The 22,680-nt window shown below is 43.3% G+C and overlaps 1 protein-coding gene across 1 annotated transcript in view; it reads left to right on the top strand.

Annotated features, from left to right (window-relative positions):
* Garem1 (GRB2 associated regulator of MAPK1 subtype 1) overlaps positions 1-22,680 on the top strand; it is a 161,556-nt gene that overhangs the window by 126,985 nt on the left and 11,891 nt on the right. The window contains exon 4 of the mRNA XM_051202265.1: positions 14,635-15,807. Coding sequence (XP_051058222.1) covers positions 14,635-15,807 — 1,173 coding nt within the window. The remainder of the gene's footprint in view (positions 1-14,634; positions 15,808-22,680) is intronic.

Raw genomic sequence — 22,680 nt, 5'->3', positions numbered from 1 at the left:
GGAAAGCACAAGCCTGATCTTGGAGAGATGGCTCAGCAATTAAGAGTGCACACTCTTTTTGCAGAGGACCCAAGTTCAGTTCTAATTAACCACCTCAGTCAGCTCAGAAGCTCCTGGAACATCGGGCATCCTCTCCTCTGAGAGCTCCTGCCTTCACACATGCATGTGCATACACACACACACCTGAAAAATCAAAATAAATCTTTTCTTTTACAACAGCCATATGACTATATTCAGCCCATATGTCTCTCTTTAAATAAAGCCAGTGTGATCTGAAGACCTGTAAGGCTGTGGAGTTGCTCAGGTACCGGGTTTACAGCCTGACCCACAGACAGTAAGTGTAACCACAGACACATTGTGTAACCCCTGCGGCTCTCAGGGTCTTCACCTGCACAATGGAGTGAGACTGCCCACCTTAGACACGTGTTGTAAGAATGAAACCATGCAGTGCAGTCCTGTTTAAATGTCTGTGTGGGGGACTAGTGAGCCATGGGCGATGGACAGCCCCATGCTTCTGTATATGTTTCTATATTGTATGGAGCACAGCCCTGTCTGTTTACATGTTGGCTGTGCTTTCTGTCACTCAGCAGCAGTGCCACAGAGACCCTGTGGCTCCCAAAGCCACAGGAAAAACCTGCCAGTCGCTGTTGCAGAACATTCAATCATACTAAATTGTTTCTCATTTTAGAAGAATTCCCCCACACATGATTTCACTTTTGCTTTATTTAATACTTCATAGCCATTGTCTTCATTAAGCACTCCATCTAGAGAAGCTAGTTTTTGTCACTTATTCAAAATTACCCCTTATAGTCCAATATCTTTAGGAGACATTACACTAATAGCTAGTGAATTATTTGAAATGTCTTCAGCCTTTCAAACTCAGCCCAGTGCTGATGAGAAATTTTCCCACACATGCATTCTTGCCATCAAAATAATGACTAACCAATTAGGTTTTAATTCGCACTCTGTCCTTACTGCTGCATCTGGAGAGGGATGGGGGAAGAAAGGCAGCTTTGAGCCGGCATTCGATCTCAGCTCTCCTGTCTTCACTGCTGCCTCCGTAAGCTTTAAAATTGCATTCTTCACATCTAAGAGGACACTACTGCTCCAAACTGGATGCTATCCTGCTTTTGGCTCTAGCCGGTGAGGTCCGGCTTTCAGCTGTCTCAACTGACATTTCCCCAAAGGCAAAACTACAAGTTTGCATTGCCTCAAATAAGGAAAGTGACCCACTCAGACATGTGAAGTTTTGCTCAGATGTAGACAGTCACCCTTTCTGCTTGCCCAGACCTCTTAGAAGGACCTTCTGATTATTGTGTTTAGGACTGGCTACATCCGAGGTATCTTAACTCGGGTTTCTGTTGCTGTGGTGGAACACTACAATTAAAAACAACTTCAGCTATGCCAGCTGCCAAGCAGAGAAGTAATCAATACTCCTACAAGCTGTAAAGCCTGTGAACCCTAACAATGACCAACATGGCAAGATAGCCACAGTGCTGTAACAGTGGCATGCATATGTATTCTTGAGGATGACAGCTGCCTAAATGAACTTACCATGCACTCAATGGGATGGAGGGAATGTATAACTTGGTTCCGTAAACTTAGCCAACCACCCATGACAAGAGAGATCCTGGGCCTTAAAGGAGAAACCTACACTACCACTTTCCAAAATCAGTATAGTTTTTAACTGAATTTTTTGTACTTATCCTTACATCCACAGATAAGTATAGCTCTCATCCCTCATCAAAGAAGGAAGTCTTTTTTTTTTTCTTTTTAAGCAGGCAGAGGCTATACAGAGGTGCACAATAGTCAAAAGGTAGAGAATAAGTGATCAAGGAGTGTCCAGCACCAACTGGTACATCAACACAATTCCATGCCTAAGACTCAGGGAACATGGTGGAAGAGAGGGCAGAAACACTGTAAGAGTTGGAGGGCTAGGATGGTTGCTATGAGATAGCTTTCGTTGTTTAAGAATGAAGAAAAAGAAAGTGTTTATTTCCTCTTACAGCTTGTAGTCTATCATCTAGGCATTGAGGAGGACTCGAGGCAGAAACCTAGAGGCAGGAGCTATTGCAGATGCCATGGAAGAGGGCTGCTTACTGACTTGCTCCCCATGGCTTGTTCATCCTGTTTTCTTATACCACCTAGGACCACCAGCCCAAGGGTGATACAGCCCGCCATAAGCTGGGCCTCCCACATCAATCATCAGTCAAGAAAATGTCCTACAGACTTGCCTACAGGTATATCTTATGAAGACATTTTCACAATTGAGAGTCCCTAACCTGTGTTAAGCTGACAAACTAGCCATGACAGGGGTCCTTGCCAAGCAATAGACCTGCTATAGTGTGGAGAGGAGGATCTTGGGATTTCTATTTTTTTAGAAAGGTACAAATAATTACATCCACTTATAAGGTACAGTTGGTGCTAGGCGTGGTTGTGAAATGGTAGGCATCCATCCAGCTTGTATTCCTTCCCTCCTACCCAGCTGGAATGTTGTACCTTTGATCAACAGCTCAGCATCCCCAACCCCCACCCTGTGGGAATGACCCGTTCTGTCCCCTCTACTTGTTTGACTTTTTTTTTTTTTTGTTTTCCACATAAAAGTGAGAACATGCAATATTTGTCTTCCTGTGCCCAGCTTATTTGACTTAGTGAAGTGTCCAGAACTGTCTGTGTCATCACAGATTCTTTCCTTTTCTCTTAATTCTATTAATGATAAGCTGTCCGGGGGCACCTTTTCTACATAGGTAAACAATCATGTAAGACTCATAGGAACTAGTTGATAATTTCTTGATACTAATGCATGTGCTCAAGAATCAAATATTAAAATACGGTAAACAATCCAGCAGGGCGAGCAGTTTGAGTTTCTTGTAGCCATAGATTGTAGGTCCGAAGGTGGTTCTCTAGACATCACCTACTGTCTTCTCTTTAGCAAACAGAAAAACTAAGAAGCAAATGCCTTAGTTGACCTCATGATTCAGTCAACAACATCTAGAATGGATTCCAGGTCTCCTAGTCCACCCAGCCACCCGTGTGCTCTGCCTCATTCTGTCTGTGTGCTACTTGTAATCTGAGCACGCATCCCATAGTCCCAGTAGCTCGTGCAGTTGATCCGCTTTCTTCCAGGCTGGAGGTGGTAGTGCACACCTGTAGTCCCAGCCTATGTGGACAGATATACCAGATATACGCTGGATGAGTTCAGGTCATCCTCAGCTACCTAGTGAGTTTAGGGACATGATTGTCACTTCATTTGGAGAACAGTTCAGTGCTGCTCACCGTTCCCAATTTAAAATGGCATCCAGGTTACTGGCTGGATAATTCAGAGACCCAGTGCCCTTGTGTTTTAAGCATCTGATCATGGCACCGGTCTAAATAGGTTATGGCTGATTTGCTCCAGCATTTTTCTCCAGAATCTTGGAGCCTGGGTAATCTAGACAACCAACATTCAGGGTGACTGTGAATTTTAACAAAGTGCTTACCAAAGTGAGTGAGATTCCCTTTCAGTCTCTTATATTAGCCTTTTCTGCCTTTTAAAATTAAGGAAATCCAAACCTACCTTCATCTCCTGCTCTGGAATCTCTGGAGATGTTTAACTTCTGCCTTAGGCAGCCCCTCCATCCTGATAACTCAGTATCTTACGGTCCTCTCCTCTAAGTCGTGTGATGCCCCTGTGTCTGTTACGACACCTGCCCTAATACGTCCTTGTCCAGTTTTCCTTCCTGTCTCTGGTCTGCTGGGCTGGAGTGGGGAACCACATTTGACAGTGTTTTGATTAGCACAGAAGACCACACTGGCTTTTCTTCCAAACCTCGCAGAGTGACACACCTTACCGGTGATCACTGAGAGCCTCCTCAGCCCACAGCCTTGTTCTTGGCTCCGCACACAGAGGTCAGAGGTGATGGCTATGCTTTTGACGTAGTTTTATCAGGTGGAAAGGGGAGATTCTGAGATAACAAGTTTTAAACACAGCCAAGTTTTGTTTGCTGCTTTTAGAAATCACATGGTTTCCTTAGAGTGAGTCAGATGACATATATTGTCGAGACCAGTGGAGGATGATAAACGGGGTACAGTTGCAAGCTTGATTATTTTAGTGTTTGAAGACCACTTGATGCTTTTTCTGTTTGCTGAGGCTTTGTGAGCTCCTCTGGGCAACTGCCAGTTGGCAAGCCGTCTGCCATGTCATCACCACTAAAGCCAGTACCTGTGCTTGCCATCCCTCTCCTAGCTCTTACACACACACACACACACACACACACACACACACACACACGATCACACACACGATCAACACTTATCTTAACTCTTAAAGCACTAGTTGCCATTTTCCCAGAAGACAGAGAAGACAGTTGGATTTGTAGTTTGGGATATCAAACATTGTGTGTTTAATCTACACATATTTGTGAGCTCAATCACTGTTATTGAGAATTGGATAACTTTATTGAAGCAAAGCTTTATTGCTTCATAAGCGTAACTTCAAAGGACTCCAACCCCATGGTCTCTCTTAACTTAGATCTTCATTAAGAAACTGCAAGTTAAGTTGACCTTCTTGTTGCTGCTGTTTTGGCACTTCTGTTTCATTGTTTGATTGTTAGAGGCACGTTGCCTACTGCAGAGGGAGAGGGAGAGAGAGAGAATGTTATGTTGTGTCTGTACCCATGTACACTTTACATCAGTGGTTTAGAGTGACGTGGGGTATTAATTCTGAGTGGCATTATGAGCTGTAAAAGCCTGCTCATTTCCTGGATTAGACCTATTAGAGCTGTTTAGATAACACACTTTGAATTACTTCCTCTCAGGAAACATTGAAACTGGAAATGTTAACCAGGCTCACATACCAAAGCACTTAGACAGAGCACACTGTTTCTTTTGCACTTAAAAAAAAAAATTAAAGGAAAGAAATTAGGCAAATAAATCACATGCACAGAAACCTAAGAAGATGACAGACTCAGAGGCCAGAGGAAGAGCATTTCTCTGTGAGATTCCTTCTCTGTCCCAGGCAGCGACCACAGGTCTGTTAGTGTCATAACTTATGCAGAACTAATTGCTGGCATTCCTGATGGCATCAGAGTGGGAGGGACAGAATTACATGCTCTGTGCGTTTATGTGTGGAAAGAGGGCAGACTTACTGAGTGCCCAGACACAGTAGAGGCAGAAGTGTCCGGTGTGCCCAGATAGTGACATTTACTAAGGAAAGCTTCGCTCTGTTTAATCTGTGCATGCCCTGTCTGCCCTGTGTCTCTGATGCTGGCTGACACCCTCTTTCAGTGCATTTCATGGAGGGCACTTCTATAATTTCTTCATTCTACAAAGTGTGTGTTTTTAAAGGTAAGTTAGGGAAAAGTAGTCGCAGCAAATTAATTGCATAGGAACATATGCGTTGCAGATGGGGGGAGGGGTGCCATGGTAGCGTGCTTGCCTAGCATCCACAAAGTTCTGGGTTTAGTCCTCTGTACTATGTGGGAGAGGGGAGATAATGAGAGCAAGGTTTTTTTATTTCTTCATGTTTGAGGGGCATTACTGATTGCCTGAATACTAACGGAGGATAGCTTGTTACATGAGTGAAAGAGAAAGACATAGAGAGAGCCTCAAAATCATGAACACCACATCTTCAGAACCCCTGAGTTTTTCAGAAGCCTAAGAAGGAAGTGTAGCGATTAAGCTGAGAGTTTTTCACACACCAGTCTGTTCTAAATCAGGAAATTTTGACTCATTTCCTCTGGGATATGTCTGTAATGATACACCAGGCTCTATTCTGACATTAAGTTTTATTCCTGGGTAACACATTGCGCTCTCTTCAATCCAGATAAGGCTTAGAGATAGGAGTTTGGGCTTGAAAACAGTAGTGGATGGAAACTTACCCGTGTGAAAATACAGGGATATGAAAGGTGAATGTGATGCACAATAAGTCAAGTGTTCTTGAAAAAAGGAATGGTTCTGCTGCCTTTGTTTATTGAGTGCCTCCCCATGCCAAGAACTATGGGTAGTTGTTCATTTAGCCAGCAGAACAAATACAGGTGAAGAAAGAGGCACTAAAAGGTTATGCACTTTGTCTTGAGTTACTTCCTGTTTCAGGCAGGGTTCAAACTCATCTTGTGGTTTCATGGTTGTGTTAACTAGTAGTATTGTACCAATCAAATCCCAAAGGCCATGGTCTCTTCTATGATTGGCAAGAAAAGAACATGATACGTATTTAGAGTTTGTGGATAATGTAGCTGCTTGCCAATACTGAAAACTGACATTGTCAGGACGAAGCAGCCCTGGACTAAATAAATGTAGAGGGATTGGTGTGACAGTGTCCTCATGAAGTCAGATGGTAGGCTGGATTTCCACCATCAACAGTAGCAATTTGCTGACCTTTGAAGTGCATGTATGGTTGTAAGTTTAACTAGGTGCTAGCTGAAATTAAAAGCCATAGATATATGTTAAAAGTTCAAATGAATAGTGGAGAATTCCTGAGACCAAAGTCAAGCAAATAAGATGACTGAAGCCCTGAAGCTACAGATCCTGAAGAAAAAGAGAGTTGAGGCTAAAGAGATGGTTCATTGAGTCATGTGTGTGCTGTGCGATCATGAAGAACTGAACTTGATCCCTAGTATTCATGTAAAAGCCAGGTGTGATGGCATATGCTGATGCAAAGATCCCTGGGGACTGCTGGCCAGCCTGCCTAGTCTCAGGTACCAATGAGTCTCTCCTCAGGAGCAACACCTGAGGCTGACCTCTGCTCTCCCGACATGCTCCCACGCATGCATGTGCATCCATGGACATACACACATGCCCCTGTACATGAGCACAGATATAGTACAATCATATCAGTTGTTAGCAGATGCTTAGTGTTGGGCTCGTAGAAACTGTTATATGCAGCTTCTTGAACAGTCGGAAATTATTTCACATGAATGTTCGTCACTCCATCATACAAGAATCCATTGAGGGAAGGTAGATGAATATTGACACAAAAGAAAACCATACTAGTCTTTAAAACACAGAAATACTCCTATGAGTCACCCCAAATGGACTTTAAACCCTTACATGAAGCACCATTAAAATAAGATCGTGTCAGCATCAGGTATTTACAGCGACTCCTGGGAAATCCGCTTCACCATGGAAACGCCAGAGTTGTTTGTTTTTTATGGTACTAATGTTGATTGACAAATTGCTTATTCCAGCGATTAACGTTACATAGAAAGGACTTGTAATGATAACTTATTTACAGAGATGTCTCTGCCTAGTTTCTGTAAATGCACACTGACATTTGCTACTCGGGAAGCAGTGTGAACATCATCGATCACTTCAGGCAGACACTTTTTATTGGTGAAGAAAAAGTTCAGTCTCGATGAACGTTAAACCTGATGCCCAGACCTGATAGAGACAAACTAATAAAACTGTAGGCCGTTCTCCCCTGTGACTAAAGTCTATAAACCACAAAGTGACACTATCGAAGAGAATCATACAGTATTGTCAGAGGTGCACCATGATCTATAAATTGTGTCAAGCATGTAGTCTTCTTAGAACTTGGGAATCTACTGCTGGTGTCATAAAGCAGTACACTGAAATAAAAACAGAAAGAATCATGGTTATATTGCTGGATGCTGAAATAGCAATTGATTGAGAAAATAATTTCTTTGTAGAAGATTTAGAAAATCAAAATTGGGAAGTGAATTACTTGTGTGGTGAATTACTTGTGTGTCGGGCTAGTGTATTTCTCATAGTTGAATATGGAAATGCTGAGCGCAGTCGTGTGAAACCCCAGCAGCATAAAGCACTCAGTCCCCACCCCATGTCATCAGAAAGAGCAGGTGAAGACTGAGAAGCTGAAGATAATGTTTTCATCATTTATGTGAGACAGAATCTCAAAACTCCAGGAGAATCAACTGGAGGGAGACTTAAGATTGGAGCTGGAGAGATGGCCAGTTGTTGAGAAGCACCTACTTCTCCTGCACAGGACCCAGTGTACCAGGACCCCAGCACATCGGGGGACTGACAGGCACCTGGAGCTCCCGCAACACCCCCTTCTGGTCTGCAGACACATGCACGCATGCATCTACATATAGACACACATAGATAAAACTAAAATATTCTTTTAAAAACTTAATTCTACAAATTTCTACGTAGTGAGACATAGAGAATAGCAAAAAGAAAAAATGTATGCCAGCCAACCATTAGTAACTAAATTGTATTTATTTTTTTATTTCTCCTTATTCACTTTAAAACAGTCATTCAGCCTTTCTTTGTCCCTCAGGCGAATGACTGAGGTATAGTTCAGTAGAAGAGCACTTGCCTGGCTGACACACACCCACCCCCAGGTTAGATCCCTGCACAACAGAGAGTGGAGGAAGAAAACTGAACGCCTCTCGGTTTGAGTGTATCTGGTGGCTCATGACTAGATTCCAGTCATAGCTTGGCATAGTAAATCAGGAGCATCTCGGGGCACAGAACTAATATACATCTCTTGGGTGTTACTATTTCTGAGTTTTCAGTCAAGGTTGGTCTAGTTTCTTCAGTGTATCATTCACTTTTTACTCCTTGAAGTTATAATCATTCTAGAGCAATGGTTCTCAACCTTCCCAATGCTGCAACACTTTATTACAGTTTCTCATATTGTGGTGACCCCCCCCAACCATAAAATTATTCCCATTGCTACTTCATAACTTTAACTGACTACTGTTGTGAATTATAATGTACATATTTTTGGAGAAAAAGTTTGCCAAACCACTGTTCTAGAGGAAGATGTTTAAAGCCATACATATAAACTTGTTTTTTTTTTTAAGTATTTTTATTTTCTCTGATAATTTCAAACCTTTATCTAATATATTTTTACCATATTCCCCTCCATCATTCTCTTTTATCTCCTTCCCCCACCCTCTTGGAGCTCTCCTAACAAGTGTCTTCTCACTTTCATATTTGTCTTTTTTGCTGGTGACCCACTGTACTTAATCCTGGTTGCCTGCATGAGCATCGATGTGAGTTATTTACTGGCTTGTGGGCAGCTTGTCAGTGGCTATACCACTGGAGAAAATGTCTCCTCCTCCCAGCAGCTGGTAACCAGCAGTTGGTCCTTGGATGACCTGCTCTTTCTTCCGACTTTTCTGTTTATCACCCACCCATTAATGATTGTGGCGATGGCCAAGCCGAGACTTCTCCATTCCCACTATTCCTCCACCTTTGCTGACCTCTACCATCTCTTCGTTTTCATGTGTTTGTGGTTTTTGCAGCCAGAATAAATGTTGTCCTATTTCATCTGGTAGATTGTAATTTATTATGTTATATTTATTATGATCCTCAATTGGTCCCAGATTTTGTCAGTGGGAGCTAAGTCACGCCATCTCTGGACATATCCTCAACATCTTATAAGTACTGTTTCCTGTCACAACAGGGTTCCCACGTCATCCTGTACCCCCAGCTAACCCTAAAGTTGTTATTTCTTCAATGAGCCCTGATTCCTGTTGGGTGCTGGGTTTGGGACATAAGGAGAGAGAATGGCAGAGAGAGAGAGACACCGTGTGCCTGTGTGTGTGTGTGTGTGCGCGCGCGCGTGCGTGCGTGTGTGTGTGTGTGTGTGTGTGTGTGTGTGTGTGTCTGTCTGTCTGTCTGTATATGTGTCTGTCTGTGTATGTCTGCCTGTGTGTGTGTCCTTTTGTCAGAGTGTGTATTGGTAAATGTCTTCAGATATCTCTAATTCCAAACCAGCCTGCAAGGAATTCTTTTTTATTCTTCCTGTTCTACATGATGTTTATTTTTACCTCTTCTTCCATAGTGAAACTCTGCAGCTTTCTTCTTTAAGTTCTGATTACATGAAGTTATTTGTATGTATGGGTGGATATGCTCACCACAGTGCATGTGTGGAGATCAGACACAAAACATGCAGGAATCACTTCTCTCCTCCCATCGTGTGGGCTCCTGGGATCAAACTCAGCTCACCAAGCTTAACAGAAAGAAACAGCCTACACACACCAGTCCGAAATGCTGTGACTCCCAAACATCCGCATACTTATTTATTTTGTTCTATAATACACATGGAGACATCTCACTCAGATTCTACTGCACGTCTCTGCTGTGAAGAGCGCGGTTTTCTAAAGGATACAGTGTTTGCTAGCCAGTTTGAATGTGCAGAGTCTAAAGGGCAAAGCCCAGCAAGGCTGCCACAGGTCTGGCTTTCTCCTGCTTCCGTCTACCCTGTTTCTCCCCATACCCTCTTGGGAAGTAACTCATTTTATTGTTTTTGTTTGTTTGTTTGTTTTCTTTTTTCCTCTTTCCTCAAAAACAATTAATGAATAAGCAGAAAATGCAAGCACCACTTTCTAAGCAAAAGAGAATATTCTGCATAAACCTTTGTGTTTTGCCTTTGCTGAATGAATCCTCTATGTTATTTCAGTGGACTTTCTTGGACTTGCTACCAGTCAGCAGAGGGTTCTTTTGCTCTGTTTTGAATGGCAGCAGATCAGCACTCACCAGCTAATCCTGGGAGCCCTGGCAGCCATTCCTGCTGCTCAACTTACAGCCACTACCTAGAGCTTTTCCAGCTGCTGGGGCCAGTTGTTTTGTAAAGCCCTCTGCCTTGTGGCGCTCCTCTCCCATAGCTTCTTGCCATCTTGGCACTTCCCTCGGCCTTGTTTCAGGTCTTTGTATACTCTGTTCCCTATCTGTTGTCTGAGACTACAGGCCCCAGGAGTTGTCCGTTTATACTATCACAAGCTTCGCCTTGTCACCCATGATAAAGGACCGCAGTAGGCAATGACACCTCCAGAAGAAATTCTTGAGGTCTTGACTACCACACAAGACCAGTGTGGGGTGGAGAGGCAGCGTAGAAGAGGGGGGTCTCCTTAACTGACCCCAGGAGATTGAGCGGAGGGCTGGTCGTATATCCAGCCACACACGCACACAGCCTTCTGTTTGCTAACCACAACATTTTTGCACAGTCATGCCAGTCTGGATAGGCATCCTCTGCGTGCAGCCATGGGTGTGGGCATCTGGAACAGCTATCACAGTAGAAATAATATCTTCGAGGCTTACTAGTTTGTGGGGTAACAACTGAAACAGCCTCCTGACTTTTCCTTTAGGAAAAAAAAAAGCAGTGGTTTCTGAGTGGCCAGAGCAGCTGGGTATGGATTGGATTCTCCTCCATTGGCGCTGGCGGTGTTGAACTTCACTGAATAGTCATGTCCGAATTCTTCTTTAGTAATTTCATACACCCATGTACTATACTTTGACGATGGCTCTCCATTATTCTTTCTTGCCTGCCTTGCACTGGACTGTTTCTTTATGACAAATCCCCTTCTACTATGGTGCTTTTGATCTACCACATCTGATTAAGGCTGCCTGCACACACAGGTAGTGTTTATTTGAGCAAAGGCAACTTGCCAATGGCTTCACCACCCAGGACCGTGATCCCCCTTTGCCCTATAATCTTTTAATCCATCTCCTCAGAGATGGATATGTGTGCCCCTCCCTCACCCCTGATGGAAAGGTGTCTGTCTTGAACAGGTCTTCTCCAGGTAGCCACTGTTGTTGTAAGTGCACGGATGGTAGAACAAGGTCATGGCCTCCAGTTCTTACAGTGTCCCCACTTCACTCTTCTGTAGCATCCCAAAGTGTTGGGTGGAGCGATATAGATGCCACATTTAAAGCCGAGCTCTCAGTAGATACTTATTCTCAGCACTTTGACAAGTTATAGTCTCTGCATTAACTGGTGCATTGCAAACAGAGGCTAATAGCAACACTAATCTATGGGTATTAACATAAATATTTACAGAGATGCTTGACACCCTGTTCATTTAGCAAAACTACAGCCACACACACACACACACACACACACACACACACACACACACACACACACAAATATACATCCCTGGACCACAACTATTGAAGTGAGGATAGCTCTCTTGATCTAGGAAAGGGTAGTAGTTAATGTCAGTGGGAATTTTGAGTCAGAATAACAAGAGATTTGTTATCAAATGTAAACAGCGGTTATAAAGATACATAAAGTTAAGCAGTAAAGCTATGGTGGGGCAGGTAACTATGATATATGTCCTCAAAATGGGTACATAAACCGTTAAGTACTTGCTTTGGGAGTTCTAACACATATTAAGGATGGCACTTCAGCTATGAATGGAATATTATTTAGGAGGCATACTAGACACTACATTAACTTTTAAAACAGTTAGATTACATAATCCACTGAAGAGAACTCAGTTAAGTAAATTTAGTAGTAAGTGAAATCATCCACATGCTGGATAGCAATGTTGGTAATTCTACCAGCAACTCCCAACTTGAGTACAATTGAAATTTTGAACTGGGTAGTGTTTTCTGGGGGCAAGGCAACAGGCTGCTCTGTGTGTTCATACTTAGCAATACCCTGGACCGTTCCCAGACATATAAAAAGCAGCTCCCCTTGTCATGGCAACCAAAAAGTCTCCAGAAATCGCCACCCATCTCCAGGAATAGTTGTAAAATCACCCTGGTTTAAAACCATTGGTCTCTGACTCCTCAGCTAGAAGCATAGAACCCCAGAATAAATTGCAAAAGATAATTTTGGAAATACTGTCTATATTTTTTATATATAAAAAAAGAAAAAATCATTTAGAGAAGCTACAAAATTAAAACTGAAGGACATGTCAAAAATGATACAGTGTGGAAGCTATTTACTTTCCATAGAATGAGAGTCGCCAAGAAGAGACCAGAAGAGCTGAGTTAATGCCTGAGCACCAGCTTCCTGGTAGTCAAAGCTCTTATCACAAAGGCCATTCTTTCAGGCTGACGATGTACAGTGTGGGTGAAAAGCAAAGCTACTGTCTCACCTTAGATGCACATAGCTGTGGCTCCACCATTCTGCTTCTGTTGCTGCGTCCTATGGAAATCACAAGACTGAAGATTTTCATTGCAATACTATTTACAGTTGCTAAATATAGGAAAATCTCCTGTTTTTCTAACAAGAAGGGAACTGGTCAGAACAAAAGCCCATCTTTGTGTAATAAATATATATTAGATAATTGTTAATAGTAGTGACGTATGTATGCAGGGGGAAATGGAGAGGTTATAGTTGAAAACTCAGGAGTATGGCTTTACATATTGTAGATGGAACATTTTCGCCATGTAGCCCAGTCTCACTTGGACCGGTTTCTCTCTACCCACTGGGTCCCCAAAGCTGCTTATAAGGTAACTGCTCAGAGATTTAATACATATTTATAATTGTTTGGCTAATGGCTTAGGCTCCTTACTGGCTAGCTCTCTCTTAAAATACTAACACATCTCTATTAATCTATGTATCTCCACATGGTTGTGGCTTACCAGTGATGCCCTTGCATCTTGCTTCTCCAGTGGCTACATGGCATCTCCTTGAACTGTCTTCCTTCTCTCGGTCCTTTTGTTTGGATTTCCTGCCTACCTAAATTCTGCTCGTCCATTGGTCAAAACAGCTTTATTCATCAACCAATAAAAGCAACTGATTTGTAGCATGCAGAGGACATCCCACATCATATACCTCTGAGATAACTGGTACATGCCATGTCTTTTTTACATTTGTGTAAGATTTTTGACAGATGATATGAAGTAGGAAGATAATATGTTTGTATTTTTATTTTTTATATTTCTTCTACTGAACATGAATACTTTGCATAGTAATTTTTAAAAGAAGAAATGAAGCATTTTAGGGATTTGGTATGTAGCTTAGTGGTAGACCACTTGTCTAGCTTGCTCAAAGCCCAGGTTCAATATCTAGCAACATACACAAATACTTTTAATTCATTGTCTCAGTTCCAAATTTTGAAAACTTGTTAACTAGGAAATTTTTAAAAGGCAAAACTTTGGTAAAATTGCAAATAGCAAAAAGAAATGTTTTTCTACAGTGTTTATGGAAGTGTTATAGTGGCAAAAAGATAATGTTAATATTCCAAAATAATTATCTACCAAGTAGATATCTCTGTTTATAGGGGTAATGCTATTTTAATAATCTGATGTAAAACCAGGAGTGGTAGCACAGAATTTAATCTGGACACTTGGGAACTAGAGGCAGGAGGTGGCCTCTACTATCTGGTGAGTTTAAGGCCAGCCAGCCCCAGCTATATGAGGCCATATCTCAAAAAGACCAAGATATAAAAACGTTAATAAGCTAAATAAAGTCTAATTTGATATTGTCTTACATCAAGAGTGTTTCCTAAGCTGAGGAGCTATTGATAGATAATTAATGGCTGTTGGGGGAGGGGGAGCCATCTTTCTTCAGGAGTATGGCCACTGATAAATCAAACCGTGTGTGTTCCAGAAAATAACCCCACACCCATTCACAAACGAGTAAACCCAGTTAACTCAGTGGATTATTTTAAAAACTAAAACGATGATAAAGTAGGAGAGAACATATGAAGAGGACAGGGGCTGAGAGAGGAAAACTGGGGTGATTCTGATCAAACTACATTATGGACACATATGAAACTGTCAGAGGACAAATAAAAACAGTCATTTTAAAACAAAGCTTTCGGCAGCATTCACCAAACTAAAATATATGTGACGAATTGAAAAATGTGGCTGCTGTCAGCCACGTAAATAAAAATGAATCGTGCACACTTACAATTAAAGTGAAGCAGAGCATTGGCCTGTGTGTGTGTTTGTCTTCACTAACGTGGAATTCGGTTTATCGTGTCATAGGTTGCCTCGGGGGAATGCAATGAAGACACCGAGGTTTACAACATCACCCTGTGTACCGGGGATGAACTCACCCTGATGGGGCAGGCAGAAATCCTTTATGCAAAGACCTTCAAGGAGAAGTCAAGACTCAACACAATTTTCAAAAAGATTGGGAAGCTCAACTCCATCAGCAAGCTGGGAAAAGGCAAAATGCCCTGCCTCATTTGCATGAACCACCGGACCAATGAAAGTATCAGCCTTCCGTTCCAATGCAAGGGCAGGTTTAGCACCCGAAGTCCCCTGGAACTTCAGATGCAGGAAGGAGAGCACACCATCCGAAACATCGTGGAGAAGACGAGGCTCCCCGTGAATGTGACAGTGCCCAGCCCCCCACCCAGAAACCCTTATGACCTCCACTTCATCCGAGAGGGCCACCGCTACAAGTTTGTGAACATTCAGACCAAGACGGTGGTGGTTTGCTGTGTTCTCCGGAACAACAAGATCCTCCCCATGCACTTCCCTTTGCACTTGACTGTCCCCAAGTTCAGCCTCCCGGAACACCTGGTGAAGGGGGAGGTGTGGCCGGAAACCCTAGTCCATCACTGGCTTGGTATCTGCCAAGAGCAGTTTGACATTGATGAGTATTCACGGGCTGTTCGAGACGTGAAAACGGACTGGAATGAAGACTGCAAAAGCCCCAAAAAGGGCCGTTGCTCTGGCCACAGCCATTTACCCAATTCCCTCAGCTATGCCAGAGATGAGCTCACCCAGTCCTTCCATCGGCTCTCGGTCTGTGTGTATGGCAACAATCTTCATGGCAACAGTGAGGTGAACCTCCATGGCTGCAGGGACCTTGGGGGAGAGTGGGCCCCTTTTCCCCATGACATCCTTCCCTACCAAGACTCTGGTGACAGTGGGAGCGACTACCTTTTCCCAGAAGCTACCGAAGAGTCATCGGGCATCCCAGGGAAGTCAGAAGTTCCCTATGAGGAGCTGTGGCTGGAGGAAGGCAAGCCCAGCCACCAGCCTCTCACTCGCTCGCTCAGTGAGAAGAGCAGGTGTGACCCCTTGAGAGGCTCCACGCAATCCAAATGTGCAACTTCCTCTCTTCCTGCCCCTGCCGCCCTGGGAGCCACCACGAAGTCTTCAGAAATCACCCTACCTCCACCTCCAGTGCCTCCCAAATCCGAAGCCGTAAGTCACTTCTGTGTGAACGGTGTGACAGTCTTTCTGTCTGCCTAGTCGTCAACTCATTTGTTTGTTTAAAAGAAAAAAAGTTCCCAATTAAACATCGTTGGGATGAATAAGTGTACTTGATTTGAAGTGGAATATGGGTGCTAGCCCGTGGGCAGGTGATAGGCTTGTACTATGTTAGGTGAGAAACTCTGAGAGCTTCTAACAGCGGATTTTTAAACTTAACTTGTTTTTGCCTAGCAAACAAATTACAGGGAAGAGACAGGGGGTGTTGGGTGGCCAGGAAAGGGGCAGTCATGACAGGTATAAGTGACAGTGTCTAAATTGTAGCAGCTGTCAGTGATGGGTGACCAGAAGAAACGAGGTTCAGAGTATGCTCTGTGGGTAGACCAGCAATATTCTCAGACAAAGTGGGTGTGGAGGGAGGAGAGAAGAGTAAGCCAGAGAAACTGGATCCTTCACCTGGTAGAGACCAGTGCTGTATCTAAAGGGATAGTGCATCCTCTGTGCTTGAGACAGGAAGACGGAGAAACGGGAAGCCTTAGTATCTCCAGAAACGCTCTCTTGTATCCCTGGAGTTATACTGAGGTCAGAACGTGGGGGTGGTCTCAGATGTACCCGTGCCACAGAGCCAAGTGCCGTGTAGTTCTCCCTATATGCAGAGTGTAATTCAGGGCTTGTGGGGTGCCTGCCAAGTTACAGTGTAAAAGTTGGTTCAGGAGCTGGGGTGGTAACTTCAGTGCTGAAGCCCATACTTAGCATGCATGTGGCTCTGGGTTTAATCCCCAGCATCCCCCAATCAAACGTCAGTCCACACAGGAGGAAGAACCCTGCTTGTGTCTTTTGACCACCTTCCTTGTTCACTTTGCATCTTCTTCTCTCTGGAGGAGGAAGCCACAGAGGCACCAATGATCACTCACTGCTGGTAACCCCAGCTCCAGGAGTTAACTTTTTCGAGCCTACACATACACACACACACACACACACACACACACACACACACACACGCACGCACGCACACACACACACACACAAAATAATCTTTTTTGGTTTCTTTTTAATGTATTTTTTTAAAAACAGAAATGAAAAGGCACTCCTTCCCACACACTTTCCCCCATTAACTGGTCTTTGAACATCTCACTGAGACCCTAGAGCTGAAATCCGCTTTCAAATCTAAGAAGTTACTGTGACAGCTGCTAGAAATACCAGTACTGTGGCCCTGTGTACTGTTCAGTTTTAGAAGAACATAACAAATGAAGAGTTGCTGAGGCCTAAGTTCAAAGATGAGGAAAGTCGAAGAGACAGATAGCATGTGAGAGCACAAAGAGAAACTTCTAGAGGGAGATGAATGAGAGAAACCTCCGAATATATAATGGCATTTAAATGCCATCAAAGAATATGCATGAATTAGAAGAGCAGAGAAGCCAGGCAGTGATGGCGCATGCCTTTAATCCCAGCTCTCAGAAGGCAGAGGCAGTGGATCTCTGTGAGTTCAAGGCCAGTCTAGTCTACAGAGCAAGTTCCAAGATAACTGAAGTTACACATAGAAACCCTGTCTCAAAAAAAAAAAAAAAAAAAAAAAAAACTTAAAAATTAAAAAAGAAGACTAGAGGAGAGATTGGACGACGGAGGGGCATCCCAGAAAGCAATTGTGAAGATGTGGATGGTGAGATGGCCTAAGTAATCAAGTTCTGTAGAATTTTTTTGGATGGGTTGAGTAGGGTGTATGAAGGGCATTCTAAAAGGTTGGAGCCAGCATGTGGACAGCCTGAGGATTGACACTAGATCAATCTGATTGGCTGTCCACAAAGGGTCCTTGCTGATACAGAGGCTTCCCAAGAGAGGATTCCCCTCTCTGGCTTCCCAGATACTGTATGTGCTATGCTTCTACAGAACCTTTCAGAGACCTTCAGGCATGATTCAGAGACATAACCGTACTCAGTAGGAGACTCTATTTGCAGAATTCGTGATAACTTGAGATCCTCAAACCTTATATTCATGTCAGAGTTTCCCTAAGGGTATTCAATAAGTAAATAAGTAAAAACAAGTACAGGCCAACCTTCCTAGCAAGCACTAGACACCTTCAAATGTCAGAGCTCAGTAATATATTTGATGTGGCTTCATGATCAGTATTGATCTGTTTCAAGGACATGACTACCTGAGTTTTTCCTGCTGAACTTTGATCCTGCCTGGCTTGCAGTGGCTCAAATGTCTGTTGATTGGCTGGTGAGCTCGTGAAGACAATCACACCCAGGGTTACTTATGCAGCCAAATCTAGAGTTAGAAACTAACATTGCTTAGTTTTTATTACTTTTGCTGTTTTGTGGCTAGTGACAGATGAACAGGAATCGATATTAAGAAGCACCATCGTGACAGACTAGAGCCTTGCCTACTAAGGAAGATTGAGAGCATTTTTGGGAGGTGGGGGGTTGGTGTTGTTTTGTCTCGTTTCATGTTTCAGTGTATTGCCCCAAATCCTATGCTTCCTGTCATCAACTTTGGTTATCTCAGAATTTCTTCTTACCCGATGGATGAGTACGTTTCATAGGCGTTCATGGAGGGGAGCCTTAGAGGTCATTTGGTTCATCCCTGAGGTTGAGTGGGTTCCTAGGGTCTTTTGACAAGAAGACAGGTCAGTTTGCAGGATTGCATTGTGACTCTGGTGGGCACTGCAGCTGACTTCCTCAGAGGTCACTGGAATGTAACTGATCAGGGGTCTTTGGAATTTGTAAACCAGATAGCTAACAAGATATTTTTCATTCATGTACACGATTTCTATAAAGTGCAACTTCTGTTTCATCAACCTGTTTTAAATCGTTTGCATAAGATTTGGCAGTATTTTTATAATGATTTAAGTATCTTAATGGTACTTACAGTAATTTAGAAAGAAAAATGACTATGCTGTCATCCTATCTTGACCTTGGTTATAACAGAAAAAAAAAAAAAAACATCAGACTTAAATTTGAAACTAAAAGCAAATGTCACAGAAAAAGACCTAGATCTCTAGTCCATGCTGTAATTTCTCACGACAATGAATCTTTTCTCAGCATGCCCAGTGTTTATAAAACACAGTAAACATAAAGGATTTGTTATAAACACCTGAAAAGCTTTTACTTTGTAAGGAAAGTCTTCATACTTTAAATGAAGCCATCTTTTTTTTTTATTGGTTCTGTAACCATGAAATGAATTTTCCATTTTTAGTGTGTGAGGGGAAACCAGAGACTATCGTGACTGTCAGATGTGGCTTTAGCTTATAATTTTCAGACGGGAGCTTTAATGGGGCATAAATTCAAGTGCTCCCATAGAGTTAAATCAGAGCTCTGCCCTGGATAGTTAGAGTGCTGGGAGAGTGACGGCCTTGTGTCTAGCACTAACGTGGTAGTGAGCTCCCCACTACAGCTATATTAGTTATTGATCTTATCACCGTCACCAAAGAAATGTGACAGAAGCAGCCTGCGGGAAGCATCATCTGAACTAATGGTTTTGAAGGACCTGCGGCATGGTGAAAAGGCAGGGCGACTGATGGGGCTCATTTGTGGCAGGGAAAGTATGCAGCAGCTACCATACTGGAGCCAGACAGGAAGCAGAGAGAGTGACAGGAAGCACCCACCTCCAATTAGCAACCTCTTCCAACTAAGCCCGGCCTCCTGAAGGTTCCATACCATCCCACGAGGGCTCCATCAGCTGGAGACAGGTCTCACTTAAACCATAAGCAAAGGCAGCAGAGCACTTATCTGGGAAGTTGACCATCCCTGCAGGAACCGCTAAGGCAGTAGACCAGTCAAAGAGTGTGTGCCACAGAAAGCAAGCAAGTTGCCTTGTCACTGCAGCCGTGGTGAGGTCTTGTAGTAAGGTGCCATACATGGTGCCCATCTGCTACCCATTGCTGCTAAGTTGTGACATTGCTGTGCTTTTTCTCTAGTGGATTGTGATGGCCTTTGCTCCCTTGTGTGAACATGAGAATAAATCTTTCCCCCTCGACAGTCATGGTCACTTAGAATTACACTGTAACCCTTTTGCTTCTTTGCAAAGATGGTATCACAGGGGTTTTTAACAACATGCTACCTATCACTCACCTCTCTGGAGCAGAAGACTCCTCTTGATAGGAGTGTCTGAAGGAAAAGCAAACAGGAACTGGTGTCTAGGGAGGAAGGGAATCTGTCACTTTTATCCCTTAGAACTTGTACAGCAGAGTCCAAGTTAAGAAACAAGTGAAGCTCACTGGCAGGCCATTGTCACTCTCAGGGTAGATCATCAGACCCAGTCGGGCCTGAGAGCCCCATGTAGACAGGCATCTACACTCCATTATCTACACTCCATTTAGCAGCTTTACACTTGGGCAAGACATGGAGCCTTCCTGAGTCATTTCCTGTGGGATGATAAGTTACTCGCTGTGTTATTGTGTTACACAAAGGACTTGGCATGTCTCCTTAGCACTTTGTAAACATTCACAGTGAAGAGTAGCAATAATTGAATGTAGGATGGATTCCAGCTTACAGCCAGATAGAAGGTGGTATTGCCCTTTCAGACAGACAGGATGCCCTGGCAGCTCCTGAGAGGCGGGTGTGAGGGTGAAGAATGAAGTCACTCATCATTAGTAGGTGGGAAGCTCACCATCAGTAATGCCCTTAAAGAAACGCACCACAGTGAGTCCTGGAAGATGAGTGTAAAGCTGAGGTTCTTCCCCCCACTCCACACACACACACACACACACACACACACACACACACACACACACCATCAGTCCTTGACGAATGGAGCGGGGAAGGGTCAGGAGGTTGGACATGGACATATGTGCCCTCACAACTCCATCCAGAGAGGCAGTTCAACACCCAGAGGGGCTGCTCCCCCTCATACAAGAGCACATTTGATTTTGCAGCCAGAATGGTGTTTAAACTGCCTTTGAAAATACTTATTTCACAGGGTGAGTGTCTATCCTAGTTACCTGGCAATGGAGGGGGTCATCAAAACTTTGTGAGACCATAAACCAAACAGTGTCACCTGGTACTCTGAGGGTCCCAGTAGCAAATGTCGTTTCAAGGGGGAGTTAAGGGGAATGGAGGACTTGTGGGTGCTTGTGAAAAGTGTGCCTGTGAACAAGCTTCAAGGAACTAGTAATCCCAGGCCCGCCTGCACAGCTGTCTTAAAGCTGAGACGTCACGGTGGATCTCTGCATTGCCCAGGAGTAGCCACGCCAGGCTGTGGCATCACCAGCCCCTAGAACCCTCGGAGCCCCCACCTCCAAATTAGGGTCTTCATAACTAACTAGGTTCAGAAGGCTCTATAAAAAGGTTTGGCCGTAAACTAGGAGAAATAATCATGAGAAATAATTCAACCCCGTTTTTTAATTTTATCTTTGCACTTTTTCCCTTTATCAAATGTAGGGCGGGTGAGCTAGCTAACAGTACTTCAAATGTAAGCTTGGCAACCTGAGTTCATTTCCCAGAACCCATTATAGAAAAGAGAGAACTGACTTTTCATACAGTGTCCTGAGACTTCCACATGCCTGTAACCACACTCACACACGTACACTGTACATAAATGGTACTACAGTGTTTAATTAAAGATTTAAAAAAAATGTTAGTATTAGAAAAGGCATTAAAACACAGGTTTTCCTAAAGACATCAGATGCATTAATATTCATTTAAATACTGAAACCCATTAAAAACGAAAGGTGGAGCCTGGAAACTTATATAGCTCAGTACTGAAATGCTTGCTTAGTGTGCACAAGGCTCTGGTTTTCAGTCTCCAGCCAGGAAAAAAAAAATGCATGGAAGTGATAATTTGCATGACGCTAACTGCTCTACAATAGCCTCCATTCAAGATTCCACTAATTAATGAGGTTTCCGAGAACATTTGGCATTTAATTAATTGTAATTACAACTTTTGAGAAATACTTTGTAAGCAAGCCATACCTGGGCATTCATTCATTAATTGAAGTGATGTCTAAATTAGTGTGTTGTTTTGTTAATTCTGAAGCTAACTGCCTTCCATTTCAGGTAGGCTGTTTTTAAAGGAAACCTTCTAAGCCCAGACTGTTTCCTCCTATGTCCATCGGAACACTCGGTGACTAGTACACTAATAAAGATAACTATTGTGCCCTAGTGAGTAAGTCTTGTTTCAGACATGCACTCAAGTGCCATTTGTGTAAAGTCACACTAACAGGAAGGCTATATGCTGAGTGATATATGTCATATATTCTACTCCTTTCTCAGGAAAGTCTTTATCCTAGACCCCAGTGGCACCCTAGACCTTAAACAACAGCTGCTTTTCAGAGCCTCTTGTCCTTCTTGCCTCCAGCTGAGTGACTGCAGCTCCCTCCCTTAGTCGCCCTTGCCCAAGGCTTGAATATTGGCAGTCTTCTCCCATCAGGGTCTTCCTTAGATCCCTTGTTACCGATATACAATGACAGAAGGAAAATAATAAGACACCACATCTAAGGACGGGGAGTCAGACTGTAAGCTGGCCTTGTGTAACTAATCTAGTGGAGATTCGTTCATTGCATTTCGATATAAAACTTGTGTTTCTGTTTGGCTGGACATACCCACTTATGGCTGTGTGGCAGGGTTATGAACTCTTCATATAAAAGCCTCTTTATAAATAAGATTTCTTAAGGCTGGAATGATTTTGTTATCTGGGAGACTGAGTGTGGGAAGAAATGTGAAACACGGGGCAGAGAGCATGCAGGGAAGGCAAAGTTACAAAGTTCAAGGCGGCATGGTTACAAAACCCCTTTCTTTGCATTGCCAGCCTTGTCCTGGATTTGGCTCTTTAGAAAAGAAAGTTCGTGATGAAGGTGAGCCCGTGTTCGATCGATCTCAGCAGTAACATCTATTTCCTGGTTGTCAATATGGAACCGAAAGACTCAAACCC

This window comes from Phodopus roborovskii, unplaced genomic scaffold (genome assembly GCF_943737965.1).
Source record: "Phodopus roborovskii unplaced genomic scaffold, PHOROB, whole genome shotgun sequence".
In the NCBI taxonomy this organism is placed as follows: domain Eukaryota; kingdom Metazoa; phylum Chordata; class Mammalia; order Rodentia; family Cricetidae; genus Phodopus; species Phodopus roborovskii.
This window is presented reverse-complemented; position numbering and strand designations above follow the sequence as displayed.